General features: G+C 45.7%; 3 protein-coding genes across 8 annotated transcripts in view; all 3 read right to left on the reverse strand.

The window, feature by feature from the left end:
- Positions 1 to 16: 16 nt before the first annotated feature.
- Positions 17 to 3,942, reverse strand: CUNH12orf10 (chromosome unknown C12orf10 homolog). Its single transcript, XM_027858398.1, is given in 8 exon segments — positions 17 to 231; positions 838 to 1,019; positions 1,222 to 1,344; positions 1,461 to 1,613; positions 3,246 to 3,405; positions 3,498 to 3,610; positions 3,723 to 3,857; positions 3,859 to 3,942. Coding segments are annotated over 8 exon segments (1,143 nt in total). The 3' UTR covers positions 17 to 38.
- A 319-nt stretch (positions 3,943 to 4,261) lies between these two features.
- On the reverse strand, positions 4,262 to 13,547 carry PFDN5 (prefoldin subunit 5). The gene is made up of 6 exons (XM_027858413.1): positions 13,456 to 13,547; positions 13,256 to 13,358; positions 12,770 to 12,801; positions 11,493 to 11,567; positions 11,283 to 11,388; positions 4,262 to 4,417 (listed from the first exon to the last, which is right to left on the reverse strand). Exons 1-6 carry the CDS (start codon positions 13,525 to 13,527, stop codon positions 4,338 to 4,340), a joined length of 468 nt encoding a protein of 155 aa, XP_027714214.1. The 5' UTR covers positions 13,528 to 13,547; the 3' UTR covers positions 4,262 to 4,337.
- Positions 13,548 to 14,689: 1,142 nt separating this feature from the next.
- Positions 14,690 to 26,246, reverse strand: part of ESPL1 (extra spindle pole bodies like 1, separase) — a 65,107-nt gene continuing 53,550 nt past the window's right edge. For 5 of the 6 annotated variants that reach the window (XM_027858379.1, XM_027858378.1, XM_027858382.1 and 2 more), the window contains 11 exons: positions 25,976 to 26,189; positions 25,601 to 25,788; positions 22,193 to 22,320; positions 21,942 to 22,064; positions 20,470 to 20,625; positions 20,188 to 20,358; positions 19,962 to 20,066; positions 16,011 to 16,126; positions 15,745 to 15,828; positions 15,355 to 15,519; positions 14,690 to 14,993 (listed from right to left, as the gene is read on the reverse strand). In XM_027858379.1, the coding sequence (XP_027714180.1) occupies positions 14,792 to 14,993; positions 15,355 to 15,519; positions 15,745 to 15,828; positions 16,011 to 16,126; positions 19,962 to 20,066; positions 20,188 to 20,358; positions 20,470 to 20,625; positions 21,942 to 22,064; positions 22,193 to 22,320; positions 25,601 to 25,788; positions 25,976 to 26,189 (1,652 nt within the window). In that variant the 3' untranslated portion in view covers positions 14,690 to 14,791. The remainder of the gene's footprint in view (positions 14,994 to 15,354; positions 15,520 to 15,744; positions 15,829 to 16,010; positions 16,127 to 19,961; positions 20,067 to 20,187; positions 20,359 to 20,469; positions 20,626 to 21,941; positions 22,065 to 22,192; positions 22,321 to 25,600; positions 25,789 to 25,975; positions 26,190 to 26,246) is intronic. The other variant, XM_027858380.1, reaches the window with a different exon arrangement.

Raw genomic sequence — 26,246 nt, forward strand, 5'->3', positions numbered from 1 at the left:
ACTAAAGAGACTAGAATACAATCACTGTGCTGAGAATTTTACTGAGAGTCATCAGAAGGCAGAGGTGTCAGGCGCTGGGCCAGAGTGGCACGGGCCATACTCAGGGCACCTTCTCTGGTGCGGTGGCCACCGATGAAGCCATTGGCATGAACAAAAATGCAGCCAGGGATCCCACTAATCTGGTCCAGGGCCTCATCCCGAAGGCCCTGCCATTGCTCAGGCAGGGGCAGCCTGTGAGCAGAGAGAGCACACTGGAGGTGGAGCAAGGGAGAACTTAAGGGACAGATGGAGTACCCAAAGATGGAAGGACTGTGATAAGGGGCAGAGCTGGAAATTGAGGCAGCGTCCATCAGCTGAGGAGTGACTGAACAAGCGTTGTAAGAAATGATAACGGGGATGGTTTCAGAAAAACCTAAGAAGACTTGTATGAACTGAAGCAGAGAGAAGTAAGCAGAGTCAGGAGAACAATTTATACACTAAGAACATCATAAAGGCTTAAGAACCCTGAAAAAAGCAATGACCGACTGTGACTGTGGGAGGCCAAGGATAAGCCATGCTACCCACCTCTTGTCAGAGAGGTGGTGGACTCAAGCAGAGCGATTCATCCATTTTTGGACGTGGCCAACATGGGAACTTGTTTTGCTTGACTATACACATTTGTTACAAATGTGTATTTTTTTCAGTGGGGGTATGTGTATAGAGATAGAGAAATAAATGTCAATTGAAAAAAATAAGCTAAGCAAAAAAAGATAAGGTGCAGTGAAGGGATATGTGATGTTTGGAGGGCAACAAGCCTCAAAGGACTGGGAAAGGACCTGAAGGTCTGTGGGGCCTTACCTGCTCTCAAAGGAGTGAAGCTCTTTTGGTACACACTGTACACGCCATTGTCCATTCTGGTCAGTGTAGAGCACAAATGCAATGGGCACTGAGGGGGTAAGCCCAGGTTCAAGATCAAACAAATGGTCCTTCCAGGGACAGCCACCTTGAGACAGCTCTATAATTTCTCCACTTGGGTCCACCTTTCGGAAGAAAGTGGAATCAGACCTCATCCTCTTACTGCCAATAGTAACTATGTTTAATGGAGTTGTGACCTCTCTTAAAAACAAAACAACAAAACACCCCAGCCAGATTCCCATACCATCTCAAAGGAGATATGTAAAGGGCTCAGCACAGTGACTGATACACACTAAGCACTTAATAAAGGCTTCTTCCCTTCCACACCTGGAATCGATTTGTTAAGGCTTGTTCCACAAGGGCCCGAGCAGGCAGCCAGCTGAGCTTATAGAAATCCAGTCTCTGTAGAAACTCCTCACGTACTAGCTCCATGGCACGATGAAAGCCGGCCTGTGAATGGGAGAAAAGTCAGCACTTGGTTGCTGACCTTGCCAGGAATTAACCATTTTCCTCCGATGCCCTTTTAGTCTCTCAGCCCCTCACTTCTCCACATTCCTTCTTCCTACCTCTGTGTCCTGATTTGGCTGGTTCCAGGTGGGGTTAAGCCGGGCAACTCGAGCACTCAAGGTGGTGGTCAGCGCATATCGAGGCTTTCCTCCCTCCCACTGGGAGATCCCATTGTCCACCGCATCTACTTCCTCCACAAAATATTCATACATCTGTTGGAAAGGACAAGGGTTTGGGGGCTGGGTTACTTAAGGAAGGAAGGCAAGTCCCTTCTCAGTGTAATTTCAGGGAAGTGGCTTCAAGGGCACAACCACCCTTTTGTTCCAACATTATCCCTGGTTGACAAATGAGGAACCTTGAGGCTTACAGTGTACAAGTGACTTGCCCTAAAGCAGTTAAAGAGTGGTAGAGCTGAGACTATGCCCATCATCTTTCTGGAGGCCTCAGGACTGAGGAGATTTGCTGACTTAGAGTCTAGAAAAAGTACTTTTCATGGTAGACTGGTCATTACTTTCTTATGGGAGTTTGTGCAAGCTGCCCCACACCTCTCTGAGCCTCCCTGTCTTCAGGTAAAATGGCGATAACACCTGCCCTTCACCATGTGAAGAAATACAGTAACCTGTCAAAGTGCTTTGGAAAGTGCAAAATGAGGCTCAAATGTCTCTCCAACATGAAAAACAATGCTGCAGCTTCTCTATGTGACGGGATCTTCTAATGACCCTAGACAACATGATATGGTGAGAAGGGGCACTAGATCTGCAGCCAGAAAGCTTGAAACATGGTTCTAAAACATGGACTGATTAGCAAAATAAAAACAACTGCTTTACCTAGTGCTTTCATTTCAGATACAGAAAGGAATGTGGTACGGGTAACCCAGGGTGTCGGAAGTTTCTGAAATGAGTTTACATGTGGCGGGAGAAATACAATATTTTTTTTTCATCACAATAGATTTATGTTTCTAATATTTATCTAATAATAAACAATAGCACCTATATGGAAAACTAGGCTTTTAGTAAAGCTATCTTCTCAAACAACCACCACAAAGCAGGTATTACATTATTTCCATTTTAATGATAAAGAAAATAATGTTCATCATTGAGGTGCTATGCCCCAAGTTCCTGGCGAATTCAAGCTTTCTGGCTTCAGATCTACTGTCTTTTTTCACCAGATCATGTTGCCTGGTTCCTGTACTGCCCAGGGCTACAAAGGGTTTCTATATTCTCAAAAACATTTAAATTTTATTTTAAAATGTAAAAACCATTCTTAGCTCAGCACTGCACAAAAGCAGGCTGGACTGACTCCTGATTTGGGCTGGTAATTTCAAGTTTCCTGAGGGTGCAGTAACTGAGGAGTGTGTATTTGTGTGAGTAGGGAAGACTGACAGGAAGGTTAGTCAAGGGCTGAAAAACTGACTATACATGATCCACATCTGGAGGACAGACAACCATCCTTGTTTTTTAAATGGGGGACTGCTCATTTTTACTTTTCCTAAAAGTCCCTGGACCCAGCTGGGTCTTCTGATTTCTGGCCTAGTGTCCTTGCTACACCCCAGCATGGAGGAGTGGTAGGAATAATAATAATAACTGATGATGATGAGCGTCATTTCTGTTATAAATAGCTTATAACGGCACTAGGACTTTTAGACACCCTCTATGGTGCGTTGCATGGCATCTCATTTGATCCTAAGACAATCCTGGGAGGTGGGCTTTTTTGACCCCCATTTTACTGAGGAGAAAACTGAGGCAGAGCCAGAATGCATGGCCATTTCTGCCTAGCTGCCCACGCAGGCTTGTGCTTCTGACGTGGAGGGCAACAGCCTTGGCTCGCCCCTCGGGGCTCCCCACCTTGTCAAAGAGAATATCCACAATTCGGTCATCTATACCGGTGCCCAGCAGCTGGGCCAGGAGCCTCTGGCCAAAGTGCAGATAAACCAGTCCGGCGCTGCTCAGCTTCGTCTGCCACGGCTTCCCGGGCCGCAGGGAGCTCATGGACTCGGTGAAGGACCTGGGGAAAGGAGCAAGGCGGGCTGAGAGGGGCCGCCGGGGCAGCCCGGCCGCGCGCGGGAGGCGTGGGGCGCGTGGGGCGCGAGCCCGCACCTCTGGTGATGGTCATAGCGGTGCCTCTGCGGGTCGTACTCGCCGCCCACGTCCACCACCACGTCGCAGGTGGCCAGCAGCGCCGGGTCGCGGGTACGCAGGATCTCCGCCTCCTGAGGGGACAAGGACAGGGGGCAGGGGCGTGAGGCGCGCGCGCGGGGAGAGGAGAGAGAGGTGCCCCGCCCCACCCCCCGGGCCCCGCGCGGGGGCGGCCGGCCGCGGTACCCGGTACTCGGGCAGCAGCCTCAGCAGCGCGCACGCCAGCGCCTCGTCGCAGTGGAAGGTGCCATTGTGGGTCCCGATGCGGGGCCGGGCCGGCGCCATGGGCTCGGCGCGGGGCCGCTTGGGGGACGGGGGGGGGCTCGAGGCCCAGCCCGCGAGAAGCCCGCAGCGGTGTGGAGGGAAGCGCCAGGAGGAGGACGCTGCGCAGGAAGACGTGACCCATGCGGCACTCGGGGGGGCGGGGACCCCGCGAGTAACCGGAAGAGCGTGTACCACTTCCGCCCCGCAGCCGTTCTCGGGCGAAGCTCTGTGGAGCGTGGAAGCGCGGATCCCGGGCCCGCCGCGGGAGCTGGGTACGACTCCCAACCCGCGGGCCCCACGGACACCATCCACAGAGCGCCTTCAGCCCGGCCGAAGGCACAGGGTTAGTGCTGAGGCGGACTGTGCGGCGCCGGAGTCATTTCCGGGGCCTCGCAGTTTGACCTCGCCCTTCCCCCCCCCCGGGGTCAGTGTAGGGTGAGAAAAGCGACTCGAGATCCGGCTGGATCCGGCAGACACTTTTATTGGCTCTGTACACGTGCTCTCGGCTCCACCCAACCCCCTTCCCCCCAACCCCTCTCAGGCTTTGGCCGCGGCTGCCTGGGACGCCCCCAGCGCTGTGAGCTGCTGAATCTTCTGGCTCATCATCTCCACGATTGCTGCAGGGAGAAAGCGAGAGAGGGAGGGTCTGGGGTCAGGGATCGGGGCGAGCCGGAGAGCGCCCCCGTGCTCCTGGGCAGGGCCTCCCGAGCACGCCCACTCCCGCTCTCCAGCCCCAGCCTGCATCTAGCAAGGTGGGCGCCAAGCCCCAGGCCAGGGCTAGATGGCAGCCGCACGTTCTTTGGCCAGGGAGGGTCCCCAAGAAAGAGAAACACAAAGACCGGCCAAAAGCCCTGGGGGGCCTCTTTCTGTTTCTGCAGGTAAACAGCAAAGTCCGTGCTAAGAGTTTCTTGATCCTCCGTGATTCCAGTATAAAGGTGAGCACAGGAAAAGAGTAATGACAGGCTGGAAAATAGAGTTTGGGATTCCATGAAAGAAGCCTAACTACCCTCATTACTTTCCTCAAGAAAATTCTAGTGAGACTTCTGGCCAGCAGGTCTGCCTACTGTAGCAAAACCCTTAGGTTCACACCAGATAGTGACAGAGACTTAAAGGAAAGCCCTGGTGAAAGGTAGCCTCCAGTGGGGCCAGACTCTTATAGGACAGGCCTCACCTGGAAGGCTTTGTGTCTTGGATCAGAAAGACCAGAGGGTCTCTCCCAGATAGCACCAGGATGATCATAAAGTCCCCTGGAGAGGCAGTCAGTCAATAATCGTTTGTTATATAATAATAATTATTATTATATATTATAGCCTACTAGGTGCTAGGCACTGTGCCAACCACTGGGGATGCAAAGAAAAGCGAAAGAAAAAAAAAACCAAAAAAAACCCAAAAAACAAACCCAGCCCACAATCTATTAAGACAACAGGCAAACAACTAGGTACAAACAAGATATATACAGGCTAAGTTAAAGTTATTCAACAGAAGGGAAAGCGTCAGCATTTTGGGAATGATCAGGAAAGGCTTCTTGGAGAAGGAGGGACTTTAGGCTGGTGTCTGAAGGAAGGTAGAGAAGCCAGAGGGAGAGAATTCCTGGCATGGGGGAAGAGCCAGTAAAAAGGCACAGAACTGGCAACAGGATAAGGGAGCAAGGGATTCAAGAGACCAGGACAGTGAGAAGTTTGACTGGTTCACTACCCAGTGCTGCCAAGGCCATGGCCTGGGAAAGAACTAAGGGTGCAGGAACTAGACATTACAGTGAGAAGAAAGAACAGGATTTGGGATGGAAGGCTGAGGGAGAGGTAGAATGACAACAGATTATGATCAAAAAGGAAATTTCAGAGTTCCTAAGACATGGAAGTGGAACACCTGTGGGTGATGAAAAGATCAATTATCTCTATTGTAGCGGAGGCAGAGTGGAGGATGACGTCATTGGATATGAGTAAGCTGAAGAAATGAGAGGTTTGTGTGTTTGAAGGAGTATCAATATATACAATAACTTTTCCTAGTATGAGGACAGGAGTTGGGGAAGAAAGAAAGATTATGAGCCAGACAGTGAACTTGTTGAGGAAAGGAGGAGCATGTCTCAGAGGTCAGTGGATGACAACTACTAAATGTGATTAAGTTTAATGAACCCAAAGTAGGGGAGGTTACTAAGTAATGGAGGTAGAGGGAGAGCCTGAAGAATAAATGGGGGGGAGAGGGGGAAAGGAACATTCTAACACCCCCACCCCCACCAGGGCTAAGAGAGAAAATCTGCCCAGAACTGAAAAAGGTAGCCAGAGAAAGTCATTAAGAGGGAGCCAGGCCTCAGTAAGCAAAAGACAATGGAAGAAGTGGGAAAGGAAAAGGTTTAAGATGAGCAAGTTTCTTGCTTATGAAGCAGGCATCCACAGAGCGCAGAGTAACTACTGGGGTGCAGCAACCTTCAGGTCAGAAGGGCCCAGGCCCAGATACCCTGAGGTCTTCGAGTCAGAAATCTGAACCTCAAAGATCCACAGGGGCCTAACTCTTTGAGGTGGAGGTGAGCATGAGAACTCAAGTAAACCAGGGCAAGACCAAGCAGGACCAACCACACCATCCAAAAGTGCAGCAGGGGCAGAGACTGGGTCTTGTACAAAGTCCAAATCAGAAACTAAGAAAGGTAAACCTTACCCAAGTAAAGGGGGACCCCTGAAAACTACAACAGAACAAAGAGAAATCAGTTGTTCCATATGACAGCTAGAAAAAGTAAATAAAAAGCCCCCACAAAAATCTAAAATAGTTAATAACCAAAAAACAACTGGCCCAAGTAAGAAGAGATAATTTGAGAATTATTGGACTCCCTGAAAACTACAATAAAAAAACAGACTGGACACAGTCCTTAAATTGCCCAGATCTATTAGAACAAAAGAACAAAGTAAAAACAAAGAATCTACCAATCACTTCCTGAAAGGACTTTCAAAAGGCAAAGTATGAAGAATTTGATAACCAAAATTCAGAACTCTCACATCAAAGAAAGAATACTGCAAAGCAACTTGAAACAGTTCAAGCACCAAGAACTATAGGCAAGATAATACAAGACCTGGCAGCTTTTACTGAAAAATGAGAGATCATGGAATACAATATTCCAAAAGGCAAAGAGACAAACTTACAAGTAACAATAACTTACTCTGCAAAGATTAATATAATATACAGGGGGAAAATGGACCTTTAATGGGAGAGGACTTTCAAGAATTTCTGATGAAAAGACTAGAGCTGAGTAGCAACTCTGAAATGCCAACACAAGAAAGTCCAGAGAAACGTAGAAAGGTAAATTGATCTCAGCAATTGGAGGGAACTCTTATGATGTGATAATATGCTAATGGGGGAGAAGAAACAAACATCTCTTGAGAACCTGAATATATTCAAACAGTATTGAGAGTTCAACATGAAAAAGAGGTCCTGTAGGTGGAATGGCTATTCTGAGGGGTATTAAGAGGGTAAAGAGAAGGCAAGGAGAACATGACATGTATGAACAGACACAGAATGAAGTGGTTCCAATGAGAACAATTTTTTCCCAGAGAGCAACACTGTAAAGAAACAACTTTGAAAGACAAGAACTTGGATCAATGCAATGATCAACTTTGTCTGCAGAGACACAAGTTACAGACATACACTCTCTTAGACACAGCCATTCTGTGGATTCTTTCTGTTTGACTGTGCTTCTTAGTAAGTTTTTTCTGTCAGTCAGGATTACATGTCCAAAGGAAGAGGGCCACTGTGATATTTTTTTTTTAAATACATAGAAGAGAAGGAAATTATGGGGGAGGCAGACAAGCAGGACAGTGTTAACAGTAATGTGTAGAATTTACTACATTCTTTTAAAAAAGCAAGCAGCATGAAAGGGAGACTGGTCATTTCATACAGAACTCTCTTTTGTGTTCTGCTATGTGTGAAAGTATGAAATACCTTTTTTTGGTGGTTGAGTTCAGAATAAAATTTTTTAAAATTAAAATTATACTAAAGATCTTTGCATTGGAAAAAGATTCTAGGTTTACTAAATTAGGACCTATTTTTGGGCAAAGGAACCATACCAAGTATCTTTTAATTCTGGCATAAATACAAATGACCTCAGTGTTCCAAATTAATTAGGGAGAAGGCAATAAGAGCATTGATACATATGTTAATTATTGTGCCTGCCCTCTGAGATTACCTTCCACAATATATAACTTGAATGTACAATTCTTTGCATGCTATCTTCCCTATTAAAATGAGCTTCTTGAAGGCAGGAATATGTTTTTGCCTTTCTTTGTATTCCAGGATTTAGTCTAGTGCCTGACATATAGTAAGCACTTAATAAATGCTTGTTGACTTACAAGAATAAAAGAGTTGTAAGTGCTAGTGAGCAGTATCACAAAAATGAAAATTATAGCTTGAGAAATTAATACTTAGCATATTACCCGTGTCTTTGCCCCACCTAATGGCAATCAATCCATCAATCAGCAAGCATTGTGTCCCTATGGGCCAATTATTACTAGGCCCTGGGAGTGCAAATAAAAAGACAGTTCGTGCATTCAAGCAGCTGGAGGAATATAACATGTTTACACATGAGTAAATATGGGATATATGCAAAATAAATACAAAATGATTTGGGGGTGGCAATAACAACTGGGAAAATCAGGAAAGGCCTAGAATAGTCTAGTCAGGGAGGATAGCCTTTGCAAAGTCATGGAGATGGAAGATGTAATGTCTTTTACAAGGAAAAGCAAGTAGTTCAGTTTGCTTAGAATTTGCGCATTAGGGACAGCAACGTGTAATATGCCTGGAAAGATAGGCTGGAACCAGGTTGGGAAGTTTTAAATGCCAGTCAGAAGAATCTGAGTAGCCACTGAAGCTTCTCGAACAGGGCAGTGATATGGTCAAACCTACATTTTAGGAATATCAGTTTGACAGCTATGTAGAGGTTGGACTAGAGAAGGGAAAGACTAGAGGCAGGGACAAAAATATATTAAACTCTGCATACCCTTTGACTCCGTGATATTGTTAACTAGGTTTCTACTCCAAAGAGATCCAAGAAAGAGGAAAAGGACTCATATATACAAAAACATTGATGGCAGCTCTTTTTGTGGTGGCAAAGAATGGAAAGCTAATGGGATGCCTATCAATTGGGGAATGGCTGAACAAGTTATAAATTTGATGGAATACTATTGTGCTGTCAAGAAATGATGAAAGGGATGGTTTCAAGCAAACCTGGGAAGACTAATGCACAGTGAAGTGAGCAAATCAGGAGAACAATATATACACTAACAACCAACCATACTGTAAAGAAAATCAACTTTGAAAGGCTTATTAATTCTGATCAACACAATGACCAACCATATTTCCAAAGGACTCATGATAAAACATCCTATCTATCTCCAGATAGAGAACTGATACTCAATGCACACTAAAGGTTCTTTTCTTCCTGACATGGCTAATTCTAGAATTTGTTTTGCACGACTTCACACATTTGTAATGGGTTTTATTTTTCATGTCTTCTCAATGGATAGGAAGGTGAAAGAGGGTGGGAAAGAATTCAGAGGTGAAAATAATATAAAATTAAAAATGAAAAAGACTTGAGGCAGGGGGACCAATTAGAAGGCTCCTGTAATAGTTTTCGTAAAAGTTAATGAAGGCCTGAAATAAGGTGGTTTATAGCATCAGAAAGTGATAGATGTGAGAGATACTGAGAAGTAGTACCAACAAGACTTGGCAGCTGAGTAGCTATGAGGGGGACAGTAAGAGTGAAGAGTCAAGGCTCATTCAACCAACACATATTTATTAAGAGCCTATTATGTGCCATGGAAAATGACTTCTAGATTCTAGATCATCATGAAGGTAGTAATGCCTTCCAAAGAGAAGTCAGGAGCAGAGATAGGTTTAGGAAAAAAGATAATGAGTTTTTGAACATGTTGAGTTTGAGAGGCCTATGTGACAGGTGTTGCAGAGGTGCAGATCTGGAGCTCAGAAAAGAGCTGATGGCTGGATACAGTTTGGAGAACTGTCTGCACGGAGACATAACTAAATTCATGGGAGGTGATGAGATCACTAAGACAGTATAGAGAGAAAAGAGGAAAAGGCCTAAGAGAGAACCCTGTGACACACCTATGAATGCAATTACAGCAGTTCCAAACTGACCTATTCAAACAAGCTGTTGATTCTGAAAAATGGGAAACAGATCCCAGTAAAGGCAATGTTTCAATTGTCACCAATTCTTAGAGAAGTTTAACTAACACAATGAAAAGCCTTGAAACCACCTCAGCAAGCAAATTCAATGAGACATGGGAGCTAAGGGTAATACCAGCTTAGGGTATAAGTTTATCTTCAAAAGCTACATACATAGGGCAGTGGAAGATTATGAAGTATGTACCCCTTGCCTCTTCACACACACACACAAAAAAAGCAAAAGCAGTAGAAAGGAAACAAGCCTGTAGAACAATTACAATGACCAAAAAGCTTAGTCTTAGAGAAAAGTTGAGAAAATGCACATCCTAGCCCCTTCTTTGCAGAGGCAAGAGACCATGGGTATTGGTTTCTTTGCTCAACTAAATCCTTTCTTCTCTTCCTCTTGTAAAATTCCCTGTTACAAAGGATAACTCAATGGAGATGGGGGTATTTTCCAAAATGAAGGTGATTTAAAAAAACCAAAAGATAACAAAAATTTAAATACTTAGTTGATTAAGATCAGAGAGTGTTTATGGATGAAACTACAAAGAAGGAAAATACTTATGAAATGAATCAGCTCTGTTCATGTTGCCATCATAGTATCAGTTATCATAATTAGTGATACTAATTAAAACAATGTATCTGGACTCCACCACTTCAATGAAGAGGAACCGGCACTTCAGATGAAGTCAGAAAGAGTGGCTGGACATAACTAAATATATATAGAATAAACCTCTTTAGTATTTCCTTTTTTTCCCCATTGCACTTTTATATTTTGTTCCTCTCCACAGTGAGGCTGGCTGGAAGGGGCTCACTGGTGAGGCCCCAAGCCAAGAACAGGTACAGGCAGCCTTGACAGAGCGTGATCTATATATGTGAGTATCTGGGGTGGAAAGAGGGACAAGAATGGGGTCATCTAGGTCCTGTTGCCCTTTCTTGTGGGGGTCTCTCAAAAGCTGAAGCTGCAGAACTCTCATTTACTGAGTAAAGTTATGCAGAAAGGAGCGGTTGATGATGTAGGGTAGTAGGTTGCAGTTTGTACCACGGAGGGAGCACCCGCACCCACAGATCTTCTGAGGTAAACATATGTTTTTTATCCCCTACTAAACTGGGGCCACCCCCAGAGCAGGCACATCTTCTCCTTTCGATGAATCTCTCCACAAAGGCCAGGACAACTCTATTCACAGAAGGGTAACTGCCCAGTCAAGCACATATGACACCCAGAGAACAACAAAAGCAACAGAGAAAAATGGGAAGACAGTGATATTCCTGGAATCAAACAAAAAGGAGGTTCACTTGTCCTCGAACCCATGGCCTCACCCTGCTTCATGGCATGCTTCTCCTGCAGAGCGGGCTGAATTTTTTCCATCTGCTTAGTGAGGAAGTCAATCTTCCTCTTGAAGAAGTCTTTAGCATCATCTGCTGACTGCCAAAGGAGAAGAAGTTAATGACCCTTGTGGACTCTTGGGGACAGGCTTGTCCCACGGTCAGTGATGCTATCTCCCACCCCCTCCTCTCTCACCAACTTACCTTCTCCACATAATAGCCAGTTCCTACATCAATGAGAACATGCTCCACATCATGTAGCTTTCCAGGTACATACATCTGATGTGTGAGGATTAAGGAAAGGGCTAGCCCAGCCTGGGACACCTTCACTTCCCCTCTCAAAAGCCAGGAAACACATGATAATCCAGGAGTTCTGAAGCTAGAGAGTTGTTAACTTAGCATAGAATGAAATGGATAAAGGAGAAAGGTCAAGGGATTCTCTGTGAACCCTAGGAAACTATAAGGTGCCCATAATTGAAAATTCCAACTCCACCTTCTCACAATCAAAACTAAATTCATTTCTGTTCCTGAAATGTTACTCCCATTAGCACTCACAGACTGATAAAGGATAACTTTCCACAAGCCTACTGAATATATGGACAGTGGATAGGTAGCACAGTGGACAGAGCACCAGTTCGAATTTGGCCTCAGACACTAGCTGTGTGACCCTGGGCAAGTCATGTAACCTGTTTGCCTCAGTTTCCTCATCTTTAAAATAAGCTGGAGAAGATATGGCAAACCACTTTAGTATCTTTGCCAAGAAGATCTCAAATGGGGTCACAAAAGAGTCAGACATAGCTGAACACCACCAGCAAATATAAAAACCAGGCCTCATTTCCCAACCCACCAACAACTTGGCTCTTAATTTACATATAAAGCAAATTCTATGAAGTCATTCAATGTCTATTAGTCAACTATCTTCCATCTGCAGTTACTTCTGCTCTACAGTTTAAGGAAGTCTATTAGACTACAAAATACAGGGATTTTTCTCTATAACCTGACTTACACAGTGCCCAGAATAGTCTTTTGAAGTGTACTGACATAAGGTAAAGGGATAGTTAATCTCACAGTGTGTGAATACACACACTGTCTTCTTCCTTCCCTCATCTCTATTCCTCTGTGACTTGTATATACTTTATAACTCATTTTGTTTTACTAATAAGCTCCTAAGAGGCAAGGATATTGCTTGATCTCAGCTCTACCTATCCTGTGGTAGCCAGGATGTTGCCTTATACTTAATCTGATTCATGGACCCCAGTCCTCAAAGGGCCAGTATAAACTTGAATCAGAGAGTTAGAATTAACTCTTTCCCTTTCCACAGGCCACCAGAACTTAAACATCTGAAGAGAGCTCAGGTTAGAATGACAGCAGAGTAACCGAGGAACATCCTCTGGCACCACGAGAGGGAGCTATTCTCTCAGTCAAGCACGGAAAGGATTCTGCCGGAGGAACCAAAACCGTTTTCTAGATGAGAAGGATACCGAACTGGTCAATGGGACGAGTAATTCTTTCCCTGTGAAGGTAACCGAGATAAACATCTGGGGAAGGCAATGAGGGCTACAGACAAGACACTAAAAGGAAACCCAACCAGGAGTTTTTCCAGGCTGGACCTATTCAGTCTAATAACAAAAACTGAGGTGGTAGGAAAAGGAAGGAAGGGGGAGATTCTGACATTTTACCTTACAAGTGAAAATGTAAAAGAAATGGAAGGCCTTTGGTTCGAGAAGAGAGGGAGCAGAGAATGATATCTGAAATAGCTACTTCTCAAATTTAGGGTGATGGGTTAACAATGCAAGACTCCATCCCTGCTTGCCTTCTCTCCCAGACCCTCTCATTCCTCTGAGGCTGCCCTCTCCTCTATGCTCCCAAGCTCCTGAGCTTCTTCCCTCCCATCCAGCCCCCAGAGACTGCCCTTTCCCCTCCCCTCCCCTCCCCCAGGCTGCCCTCTGCTCATCCTCCCCCCATACCCTCGTTGCTCTTGTTAAGCACATTCAGACACTCCTTGGCCTCCACGTATTTGGTCTGTACAACCTTGAGCTGCGCGATGGATGAGGAGAGAAACTCCACCTCCTGTAAGGGGAGTGGGGGGAGGAAACAAGAATGAGGAGGGGGCGCGGCAGGGATGGGCGGGGGTCTGGGGGCCTGGGCGCCCCGGGCCGGGCCTCACCTGGTCCAGCTGGTTCTTGAGCAGCTCCAGCTGCGGCAGCGACAGCTCCGTGATGTTCACCGACTGCGCCATGTTGGGAGGCTGGGCAAGGGTGGGGCACGCCGGGCGTGGGAGGCGCTCTAGCCTCCCGCCGGGCGCGTCTCTATGGCGCGGGGAGGTGCCCGCCCCGCCGGCCCTCTCTATGATCTTCGGCCGCCGGTAGCGCTCCGGCCCCTAGCCGAGGGTTCCGTGGACTGGGCGCTCCTCCGCTGCTCCCGGTCCGGCCCCGCTGCTGTGACAGATGAAAGGCCGGGCCGCCCCGCCTCACCCGCTACAATGTATCCAGCGTGTTGCTCTGCACTGTGCGGAATAGAAATACAGTGTAAGTCAGTGTTGTGCCTAGGTCGCGCTCGCTTCTCCACGCACCGGGATCCCCCCAACTCCCGAAGGGAAAGGGACATCTCACCTAGGGTTTTGCAGCCGGAAAAGGTAGTGAGGCAGGATGGATAGAAGTGGCCGGCAGCCTGGAAGTCCTGGGTTCGAGTGCTGCCCCGATACATCCTGGCTGTATAATAAGGGTCAAGTCATAGTTTCTTAGCCCTCTTGGCAAAGCTCTAAGCCTAAGTGGCAGATTTTCTTAAAGGCTTTCCTCCCCAAGGATAGTGATACTACTGGCAATAGCGCAGAACCAGCCTCTATTCCCTAGGCGCAGTGCCTGGCACACCAGGAGGCACTTATTACTTGTTGACTGAATGCACTTTGTATCACATAATTTAGCTCCGAGAAGGTAAAGGTTACTATTCCCTCTGGCTGTCTCCTCCTGACCCATCCACCCTGAAGGCAGCCTCTGGTAGTCATATGTCAGAGAAATAGCTTGACCAGGGCAAAGCTCTTTCAAATGCCACAGAACCCCCACTCCTGCCCCCACCCCCCAACTTTATGCAGATTTTCCCTCCACTCCTCCCCAGAAACATTTTCTGTTGGGAGAGTTAGACTAGACCCATCTAATGCCAACACACTGCCCCACACTCAGCACTCCTCACTTTCTCTACCTTAAATGTTGGCCATTAAGGGAAATAAAGAGCATAGGCACAAAGTAAGGTAACCCACAGGTCATGGAAACTTACAGTACAATGCAAGCTTGTCAAAACACCAACAAAGAAGGTGCAGAGAAATGTTTTTAGCAACCCCTTCAGATAAACCAGACACAACAAAGTTTAAGTAATAACTTTATTACAATGAGTAAAAACACACATAAACAATGAAAAAATCATTTAAATACTAAATGGGGGGAATTCCAGAAACGAGGTTGGACAAAAAAAACGGGTAAGAACTGTAAAGAGACTTTTTCTAAGTATCACTGGAGGGACACAGGTAAGCCATAGGCTACTGGTGCAGCACCAATGAGGTATTTGAGTCTGGGAGCCTGGCGTGCCTGGATGGCATAGGAGAGGAGGGGAGCCCCCGAGCCAGCCTCCAACCAGCCCTGCAGCAGCGCTTCTGTGTAACGGTCTATATCTCTGTCTGTCACATCCCATAGGTTCCCCAAGAACAGGGGGCTAGGAGAACAAAGGAAAAGAGGTTAAGAAGAGGCCTGGGATAGATCTACAGATAGAAAAGCTAAGAGGGGAAAAAAAAACATTTGCCACTTCATTTTGGGACAGTTGGAGCAAAGGCAAAGGTGCCATAAGAGAGCTCTGGTTATGGGGGTAACAAAGAAAGGGAAAAAATCAGCTGAGCTACGGCTCAAAATCCAAAGCTGAAATGTGTGTGAGAAAGGGAAAGCCAGAGAACCAGAAAGAGCTAGAGTGAGCCAGTTTGTGGGGGAGAAGAAGGGTGAGAGGGAAAGAGAGAGGGAAGAGAGGAATTGGGGGAGAGTTCTCTATTTCTCCAGAACTGATCCTCCCAGTCAAGACTCACCAGCCTGCAATGATGTACTTGAGAACGATGCCAGCCCCTTCCAGGTTCCCCTGTACAGCCAGGGCAGCACTGCTACACCCAAACAGTAAGGCCACTGCTCGGCAGTTGAGCCGCTGAATTGCCTGCCCATCCAGGAAGGAGGCACCAGCCCCATGCCCTGCATAACTGATGCAGAGATGGAATGAGCTAGAGCCTATGACTGAATTTGTGTTTCTTAAACTACCCTTTCTTTCCATTTTACTACCCTACATCATCAACCGCTCCTTTTTGCATAACTGTACTCAGTAAACAAGAGTTCTGCAGCTTCAGCTTTTGAGAGACCCCCACAATAAAGGGCAACAGGACCTAGATGACCCCATTCTTGTCCCTCTTTCCACCCCAGATACTCACATATACAGATCATGCTCTGTCAAGGCTGCCTGCACCTGTTCTTGGCTTGGGACCTCACCAATGAGCCCCTTCCAGCCAGCCTCACTGTGGAGAGGAACAAAATATGAAAATGCAATTAAAAAAAAAAGGAAAAAAAAAACAAAGGAAATACTAAAGAGGTAAGTAAAATTAGACAACCTATTTTCCTCCCTATCCCCCTCCCTCCCACCCCAGTTAGGTGTCTCTAAGTGAACACTTAGACATTCGTTTTTCTCTCCCCATCCCACCTGCAGAAGCGGGCTCGGAATCGCTCCTCTGTGTTTTCCAGATTGTTCTGTGGGTTCAAGATGTAGAAGGTACTTTGTGGATTCACTCCCCTGTTCAACACTGATGAAGCCTGGGTCTGCATCAGTAAGATACACGTTCATTATCCCCTAATCTGACAGAGTTGGGACCTTGATGTCTTAAATTACTATTCTATCGCCTTGGCACAACCCTAGATACTAGAGATATTATCTCCATTTTATATATGGGATCAAGTCCTAATATGAGAATGATCTTGAACTGATATACTTTAACAGGAAGCTGTAGAGAAGTGTTAGGTGTCACTTGTGACAGCAGAGGGCAGCAGTGGCCTTGACTGGGTCCAGCCAATGAAGAAACGACTCTAAGCTGGGATAAAAGGAACAGACAGAATAGACTGGGTAGGAGCATGGAGAAGAAATTCAGAAAGAGTAGGAGAAAATGGATTACCAAAATGGTGAAGTCAACAAGGGCTGAGAAATCTCAGGAATAAGCAAAGGGGTCTAGGACAGGCAGGCAGTTGTGAGTACCAGGGTTAGGGGAAACAGCTGGGAATCTAGTTTCAAAGGCTTGGGAGTTGCAATCAAGGTAAGCAGATGGGTGTACATCTGGTCAGAGGCAGATTTAGACCTGGCCAGGATTGTGACCTTTTCACAACCTTTCATGCCCCTCATGACTCTGTCCTTGAATTCTTTAAAAGGATGCTTCCCTGCTGGCCCACCCCTGCCCCATCACAGGACTTTGAGCACTGGGACTTGTTTAAGTGATCACGCCACAGTCAAACAGCTAGTCAGCAGAGCTCAAAGCTAAATCTCTGACCCATTCCACTTGGGGAGAGCCAGGACAGCAAAGGCAGCCAGGCCCAGATCATAAAGTCCTCTTCCTTCTCAAAAAGCATCTTTTTTGGGGGGGGGGGGGGAGACAAGATGGAGAATGTTGAACAGACTAGGTTGATGGCAAACAGGGTAGAGGTGAAGTCACTGGATTGAAGATAATGATCTGGAGTTTAGGAAAGGCTCCAGTTTAGCTGTCTTCCAGTTTCCTGGGAGTCCTGTCCCTAAATGGAGGTGGAACCTGTGATTCTGTACCTGGAGTGACTCCCTCGAACATTAATTGCCATGTTTGTAAGTTAATCTTGGCTCAATGAAACTTGATTTAAAGGCAGCCTAGGTTGCCTCTAACTCTCCTAAAGGAACCAAGAAATAATGGGGATAAGGGTTGTATTTGGAATAGAATGAAGTGTTCTGGTTAGAAAAGTGAACATAACTAAGTGTTACGGCAAACTCATTCAGTGAGGAAATAAACTCAAATGTCCTGGGAGGCAAGAGACATGGCAGCACAAATGTTATCCTCATATCTGGCTGGTGCCTTTGTTCTGGCAGTCCGATTTCAGAAGTAGGAGATGAGGTTTGTGGGAGGACTGTAGCCTGGAAATACCATCAGCAGACATGACCAGGAAAGCATGTGCCACTGTTATCTGCTAGAACAAGGACAAAGTCACTCACAACCTTAAGTACTAAAGGACATGCAAGAATTGTAGCTGTCAGGGCTTTCTAGCTTGAAGCATGGCAAAGGCACAAACCTGATGAAGAAGGTGGTAGTGACTTACCACAACGGCAATAACCATGAATAATACTGGACTACTAGGGAAGCCTTGAAGCAAATATGACCAGCTGTAGCTGGTCTCCCCAACACAGGAGTACTGGAGGGGGAAGCACAAGGGTCCAGGAGGTGAAGCTGTACCTAATCCTGACCCTAGGGGGTATATAAAGAAAATGCAACATGGGGACCATAAGCTGAGCACAAGCATCTTGGGGAACAAATTCTAAAGGAGGGTTGAATGGCTATCAGGTTTTCAAGGCACAATCATCTGCTCTGTAGGTAGTTCCTCGAATTCTGGTTTATGAGACAATGCTGGCAACTGGAGATACTGATTTTAAAGCATGGAAATCACCAAATAAATGCCTAATTTAATTTATGAACTACCTGCAGGTGTACCCAACCAGTGATTAGTCTAAATAATTTCGTAGCATGTTGCTTAGCACCTTCTAGAGTGCCACCTTGATGGTCAGAAGCTATTCCCATTTCTCAGTGTTGTATGATACTGTTTAGTTGTGGTGTTTAAAAAAAAAATCTGCAAATGTTCAGCCGACAGGAGGTGATCCAGATTGCTGACTGTTGTGATCTAGGCAGGAAAAGATAGGGCAGAAGTAAACTGATGTTTAGATAAGTAAATTGTGTTCTTGGATTCAGGCAGAAGGGATGGCTTCCTATATAGGCCCAAGGAAGAGAAAGTCAGGGTTGAGAAGTAGCGGAATTAAGCCCTGCAGACCAGTCTGAGTGAGTGCTAGAGGCCCCAGTGGCTAGCCAGGGCTTTCACTCTTTTGGGAGTTAAGGAGTCTGTTCAAATGTCATCTTGTAGGCGCTGCTCAGATACAGTGCTATACCCCAACTCCACTTTTTACTACTGAACTTGAATTTTTCCAGCTAGTACTGATCTTGCTTCTGACAAGGTAAGTATGTAAGTCTAGGTTCCAAGTTTACGGTTCCGTTTAGGTACACCATAATCCCTTCTCATTTCATTGTTCGTGAGCAGTTCATAACTGAATACAGTGGGGGCATTACAGAAGCCAAGTCCAGCACTCAACAGCATATTTATATTAGCCAGACTTCATATGCATTGTGGTTTTCCATAAGGACCCCCCTTCTTTATAGGCCCTAGGTTAGAGGCCCTAAGCAGATTTAGTTAGTTGCTGCAGAATCAGAACTCTCCGATATTCTCCTATACTGATCTGCCCATACAGCATACAGACAGACAACTGAAACCTCGGCACAGGCTGGCCACCAAACAATTTCTGCAACATCCAATCTTCAGATTTTAACAGGGTCTATCCTCGTCCCATTAATTTGAGTGATCAGCACCTAGGATTCCAGGTGAAGTTCTTTTCTGTAGATTACTTTTACTACCTCAGCCCAAATCATGTGTTTTTCAGCCTGCATTATACGGAGGGAATCCATAAGGTCCTCCATACCACAAGGCTGAGTTGGCACTAAATTGTCAAAATCTTGAGAGAATCTGGGACTGACAGGGATTAATAAGGAGCCGGAAGAGGTCTTAGAGGAGCTCAGGCTTAACTAATGACAGTCATTCAGGGAGTCTAATAAAGAGACCTTATGTAATGGAAGAAAAGTAGTAGGGAGTCTAAGTGAGAACACAGTGGAAAGGGCACTAGAGGAGTGAGGAGGTGCAAGTCAGACCCAGATGAGTGGGACAGCATGGAGTGTCAAGTAAATGAAGCCTACAGAAGCAGAGAGGAAAGAAAATCCAAGGCTGAAAATAGGACAGGGCAAGGGGGCTTGAAAACAGGACAGGCAGAGGGAAGTCCTGAATCTTGGGCAGGGAAGTAGGCAGCAAGATACCTGATTGGAAAAAAAACTGAAGACTCACCAGTCTGAGGGAGCTGCTGGTCTTTGGATGCTCTTAGCTGAGTTTGGAAGCCCTACCCCCTTAGGTCCTCCCGCCCCCTGGCAGTTGGGGTTAAGTGACTTGCCCAGGATCACACAGCTAGTAAGTATCAACTGTTTGGTCTGAGGCTGGATTTGAACTCAGGTCCTCCTGAGGTCAGGGCTGGTGCTCTATCCACTGCACCATCTAGCTGTCCCTCGCCTTAGGTTCTTAAACGGATGCTTTTCTGCTAACCCTGATAGTTCAAGCCTCCTACTAGATCTCCAGCAGCCACAGCTCTATCTACTGATGTTCAGAAACAGAATCAAATGTCTGGGTAAGATAAACCTTCAGGAAAATACTTAAGTTCCTCTCTACATTTACCCCGGTTGTCCTCTGATCCTCAAGCTTCAGGTCCTTTCTCATTTACCCCCAGCCACACAGCCCCTCCCTGCTTCAGGTCTTCACCCCAGTCAGCCTCTGCTCCCACCTCTCTGATAAGTGAGTAGCTGAGCAGGAATCGGAGTGAGGGCAGCCGAGTGACAGGCTGTGTCCGAAGACTGGGAATGCTCTCCCAGGGCAGCTTCTGCAGGTCCTGAGGAGAAGAAAACAGAAGTTTTTCTGATCAGGACCTTGCTGGCAGGGAAGAACCCTCATATGAGAATACAGCCTCACAGGTTGAAGTCAGCAAGTCTATTAGTATCCTTAGCCCTCACCTTATCTAACACCAGTACCAGGTGCCCATTGCTCTGCCTGGTCCGGCCTTGCTGATGTTCAACAGCCTTCTGTAGTAGCTTGCAGGCTCTCTCTGGCTGGGCCTGGCATAGACCATGGGCTAAAGCCTGAACGTCCTGAGGGGAAAGGGTATGGGCAGCCCCCAGAACCACCTGCAGGGAAAAGTCAGTTATTTCACTTAAGGAAATATTGGACTGACCTCTGGATAGGTCGATTCCTCTCCCCTGCCTGACTTTTACCCAACCCCTTTCTCCTTAACTCACCTGCAGCAAGGTTGAGTCAGGAGACTTCCAGCCACATTTCCCTAATGAGTCCTTTAAGGAGGAGGCCTCCTGGGTCAGGCTTGGACTCCCAGTGGATGGTACCAGCATCACCTTCCAACAGCCTAGTATATGTTTCTCCAGGGAAGTGATGAGGACCTAAATGTGGGTGGGGGTGGGGACAAGAGTAATAAATTAATACTGCAGAGATAGAACCTTGGGAACATTTTTGTGATACTTGATCCACATTTCCTCTCTACTAATTGCAGTGGATGAGAAAAACTTTTTTCCTTTTTTTATTGCCAGGAGAGGCTTTACAGGAGCTGAGGGAAAATAAAAAAGAGTGGTATGAATATTGAATACAGGGTTGCTTGGTAAATGCAAGCAGTCAGGTATTATTAACAATTCATTGATTTTCAAAGGAAGTCCTTGAAAAAAAAAAAAGATCTCCTATATACCAAAATATTTATAGCAGCACTTTTTAGAGAAGCACAGAACTGAAAAAGTAGGTGCTCACTGATTGGGAAATGGATAAACAAATACATGAATATAATGGGATATTACTATGCTATAAAAAAAATGACAAATGTGGAAAATCCAGAGAAGCATGGGAAGATCAACATGAACTGATGAAAAGTGAAATAAGCAGAGCCAGGAACACCAGCATATGCAGTGACTACAATAATGGAAACAACAACTACCACAAAACAACAGAAAACTTATGTTGTGAAATTATAAAGAATGAATTTGGCCCCAAAGAAGAGAAATGGGAAGATACTTTCCCTGGCCCTCACTCTTTTGCATAAGGCACGGGGGCCCATGGGTATGCAACGTTATATAGAATATTAATTTTTTTTCAATATATTAATCAGTTTTGCCCCTCTTATTCTTCTTAAAAAGAAAAAAAAGTCTTTGTCCTAGGGAATGGCTCTCAGTGAAGGGGAAGGGGAATACCAAGAGAAATACAAGCATATAAAATAAGATCATAATAGAAATCTGTTTCAAACAGTGTTATAGCACTACCCTATTAGGGAGATAGTGTGAATACTGTTAGCTCTGGGAAGAAGCTGATGCTGAGAGGTTCACTGATTTGCCCATGGTCACACAGGCACATGCTGGGGCTGAAATTCAAGCCCAATGCTATTTCTCCTATACTATGGCTGCCTCTTGGAACAAGAGGCTTAAGCTGGGGAACATACACTTTGGTTGAAAAGGACACATAAATGGGGCAGCTAGGTGGTGCAGTGGATAGAGCACCGGCCCTGAAGTCAGAAGGACCTGAGTTCAAATCCGGCCTCAGACCAAACACTTGACACTCACTAGCTGTGTGACCCTGGGCAAGTCACTTAACTCCAATTGCCTTAAAAAAAAAAAAAGAAAAGGACACATAAAGAGAAGAAGACTGAAATACTCTAGGCAGAGCCCTGCATCAGGCAAAAGGGTGATGGGGTCTTTCTCTTGCCCTGGCCAAGTACCTCCATCCTTCGATCCAGTTTCAGCCGAGTTGTCCACCACTTGGACTTCTCTGTGCAGCTGCTGTTCTCTTTCTGTTCCTTCTGGATCGCATCGAACTCTCCCAAGGCTGAACTCAGAGGCAGCTTTTAAAGACAAAATAATAACATCTCCTATTGCCCCCCTCTCCACCTTCATCCTGCTCCTCTACCCCCAAATAAACAATGTCAAACAGTCTCTAGCCATAAGCTCCATTGTCAGCCCTGGCACCTACCTTAGTTTGGGCGGTGGGTATCTGGATGGTGACAGGGGGAGTACTCTTTTCCAAACGCGTCAACAGTAATGTATCTCCGATAGTTCCGGACTGGAGGCTGACAGAGGCCAGCACACACACTGTCACTCCTAAGAAAAAAACATACACATGCAATTTAAGTGACTAGAAGGGAATTCCCTCTGCTTTCTATTCTTCTTCTTCATAAAGGTTTGCCTATCTTTCCTAAACCACAGCAACTTTTCCCTCCTCTGAACCTCTGTAAAGCCTATGGTTAAGTGGGAGAGCCAAGAGAAGGCAGCTAATAAGTCATCTTTTACGTGACGAAAGTATCATCTCCCCAGTCTGACGATAAACTCCTCAATGACAAAAACTGGCTTCTACAGGTCACCCCTCACAGCACATGGCGGATTCACGCCTTGAATAAAGTATACATTCACACACTCGGGGGGAGGAACAGGAGCAGCAGTATATAGCAGGCTGGGCCAAACCCAGACCCAGGTGCGGCTCACCTCTGCCAGCCCAGGACCACCAACCACCTAAAGAAGGGCAGGCCCAGTCCCAACCAAGCTCCCTCTGCAACAGTGCCTTTCAAGTTAACGTTATGGCTTCTCCTGGTTCTCTCCCTGTCCCTGTACTAATTGGTCACTTGGGAGAAAACGATCTGCAGCCCCCTCCTGTTTTCTCATCACCATTCTCTTCAGCCCTATGATACCCAGGTCATACTGCCACTCTGTTCATGCTTTCCACTGAACGCTGTTCCCCAGTGGACAAACTCCTTCATCCTGCACCTTTTATTCTCACTCTCTTCAGCTTCAGTGAAACACCCAGCATTCCTTCCCTCCACTTCTTTTCCATCTCTCAAAACATCATTTCCCAACTCTTTCCTCTGTTCCCACAGTCTCTCACAAAGAAGTGGCTCTTCTCACTCAGGTCAATCCCCCTACGAGCTACTTTTTATCTTCTCCACTAACCTGTCTGCTCAGTATTCTCTCTCTCATTATGTACTGGTTCCTTCTCTAATACATTCACATACACCCACACCTCCCTTATCATTAAAAAGTCCTTCCACAGCCCCTGCCATCCCCTCAAACTATCATCGTATACCTACTCTCCCTTTCTGAGCCAAACTACTTGAAAAAGCTCATTATGCTCTCTGCCTCCACTTCCCTCCCAGCTCTTTGAAATCCAGCTTCTAACCTCATCATTCCACTGAAGCTGCTCCCTTTAAAGTTACCGGTGATATCTTAATTGACAAATCTTATGGCCTTTTCTCAGTCTTCCTCCTCCTCAACTTGTCTGCTGCATGTGCCCCGTGACCACCCCCTTCTCCGGGATATTCTTTCTCTTGGCTTTCACATCACTCATCTGAACTGGTTTGCCTCTACCTTTGTGACCATTCCCTTCTCAGTTTCCTTTACCGGTTCATCATCCATATCATGGACCCTAACTGCAGGTGGTCCCCAAGGTTTTGTCCTGGTCTCTTTGATTTTATATTCTCCCTTGGTAACCTCATCAGCTCCCAGAGATTTAACAATCATCTTTATGCTGTTGATGGCTGATAAAGGACTATCTAGTCCCAGTCTCTCCTCTGAGCTTCTGGCCCACATCACTAATTGCCTACTGTACATTTCAAACAGGATGTCTCAGAGACATCTTAAACTCAACATGTCTGACACTGAACCTATTGCCCTTCCCCCTAAACCCTTCCCTCATTCAAACTTCCCAGTTTCTTCTGAAGGCACCTTATCCTTAGTCTCCTTGGTTGGCTCCCTCAGTGCTATCTTCAACAACCTCACCCCATAAGGCCAATCAATTGCCAAGTCTTGCTGTTCTACCTCCAAAACATTTTTTGCTACAGACCCATTCTTTCTATTCACACAACTACAACTTCAGTTCTGATCCTCATCACTTCTCTCCTAGATTGTTCCAACAGTTTCTTATTTTCATGGTCACTTCCCTAATCAGTTAGCTCCAAGGGCTGCCTGCTGTCTAGCTTTGACAGCACTCCACAATCCAGCACCAGCGTCCTTGGACATTTTTGTCAGTGACAATCCACTGGCCTTCTCTCTGATGTTCATATACGATGCTCCGTCTTCTTTCCATGCCTTTGCGATGGCTGTCTAAAATCCTAAATGCACTCTCCTTTTCTCTACCTTATAGCTTCTCTTCCTTCTAAAGCACTGTCTTCTGCATGCTGCCTTTCTTGATTTCCCTAACTACTCGTGCCCTCTTCTCAAACTACCTTGCACTTAACTACTTTGTATAGATTTGTATTTATTCACCTCTTATTTATGACATATATGTATCTTTGTATTTATGTATTTATCTCCCATTAGACTATAAATTCTTTGTCACTAGAAATGTTTATATCTCTAGCACCTAGCAGTGTCTGGCACATAGGCATTTAATAAATACTTGCTGATTGATTGACTAAACTTCCAAATGAATTTTGTTATTTTTTCTAGCTCTAAAATGATTTTTGGTAGTTTGATTGGTATGGCACTGAATAAGTAAATAATTTAGGTAGAATTGTCATTTTTATTATATTAGCTTGGCTTACCCATGAGCAACTGATATTTTCCCCATTATTTAAATCTGACTTTATTTGTGTGAAAAGTGTTTTGTAATTATGTTCATACAGTTCCTGGATTTGTCTTGGCAGGTGAACTCCCAAATATTTTATACTGTCTACAGTTATTTTAAATGGATTTCTCTTTCTCTCTCTTGCTGCTGGGCTTTATTAGTAATATATGGAAATGCCGATGATTTCTGTGTGTTTATTTGATATCCTGCAACTTTGCTAAAGTTAATTATTTCAAGCAGTTTTTCATTTGATTCTCTAGGATTCATCACATCATCTGCAAAGAGTGATAGCTTTGATATTCTAATAGGCAATGATATTCTAATTCCTTCAATTTCTTTTTCTTTTCTTATTGCTAAAGCTAACATTTCTAATACAATATTGAATAATAGTGGTGATAATAGACATCCTTGTTTCACCCCTGATCTTATTGGGAAAGCTTCTAGTATGGCTAAAATATTTAAGAAAGGATTTCCTAACCATAATTTGTGAACATTTGGCTGTAGGGTGTAGAATGGCAAACCAAGGGAAATAATTGCACACCATTCCATTACTCTTTAGAATTTCTTTTCCAAGGAAACTTAAAATCAAGACATACACATAAGATTAGGTCACATCCTTCCTAAGGGCAGGGGAATGGAGAAAATGCTCTCGGTTTTCTCAGTGGCCCTGAAAGATGCATCCTTATTCCTGACCCTATCTGGCTGCCATGGTCACTAACTTCCACCTCTCACAAAAAGAGTCTCTGAGAGTGGCCAGTGCCTCAAACTCTAGCTTCTCAGTAACGCAGTAAGAGACAGAAGACAAGAGCTCCATTCCAGCCATACCACTAGGAAGCTGAGCCAGAAGTTCCTGGAAACTCTCCTTCTCGGGCTGAGGGAAGCAGCCAAGCCTTGGAGTCCTGAATGAAAAGAGGTGCTGGAGGCGGGCGAAGGGGACGCCTTGGGGCTCCTCCTGGAGAGTCAGCCCCTGCAGCTGCTTGGTCACATCAAGTGCTTGCTGCTTCTGTGCTTTGCTGTGAATGACACAGGCCAGGAGGAAAGGTGGAAGGAAAGGAGGTTAACCAGCACCCGATTCACTTCCCTCAAAGACAGCGGCTAATATCAGACCCACACTTCCCAAATCCAGAAGTCCTAGTCCCAGGGGAAGCAAAATGGGATCAGCAAAAAGAGCCCAGAAAGGGTGAAGAAAGTGTTACTTACTGGAGTTGCCGGTGGAGGGTGGTGAGCAACTGGTGTCGAGGGGTGATGGAGACAGATTCGGTGACAAAAAAGGCAGTGGCATGGGGATCACGGTGACCCAGGCACAAAGCCAGGAGACGGCACAACTGAGCGTAGAGCCCACTTGGGGGGCAGTGGCTGACACAGCGGAAGGCAATGCTTAGGGAGTCATAGACGGAGTCAAGGGTAGAGAGGCCTAGGATGGGGGCAAATCACTTTCTATTGGTGAATTCCCCACTTTTGGACTGATCTA

The sequence above is a fragment of the Vombatus ursinus genome, unplaced genomic scaffold (assembly GCF_900497805.2).
Source record: "Vombatus ursinus unplaced genomic scaffold, bare-nosed wombat genome assembly UNPS02012958.1, whole genome shotgun sequence".
Taxonomy (NCBI): Eukaryota; Metazoa; Chordata; class Mammalia; order Diprotodontia; family Vombatidae; genus Vombatus; species Vombatus ursinus.

Excerpts from the sequence above, each read along its gene's own strand:
- PFDN5 (XM_027858413.1), bottom strand. The coding sequence starts at position 13,527 with ATGGCGCAGTCGGTGAACATCACGGAGCTGTCGCTGCCGCAGCTGGAG. Across the intron at positions 11,389-11,492 it reads CTGGCTATTATGTGGAGAAG|TCAGCAGATGATGCTAAAGA; the intron begins GTAAGTTGGTGA and ends CTCCTTTGGCAG. Across the intron at positions 4,418-11,282 it reads GAAGCATGCCATGAAGCAGG|CAATCGTGGAGATGATGAGC; the intron begins GTGAGGCCATGG and ends TTCTCCCTGCAG.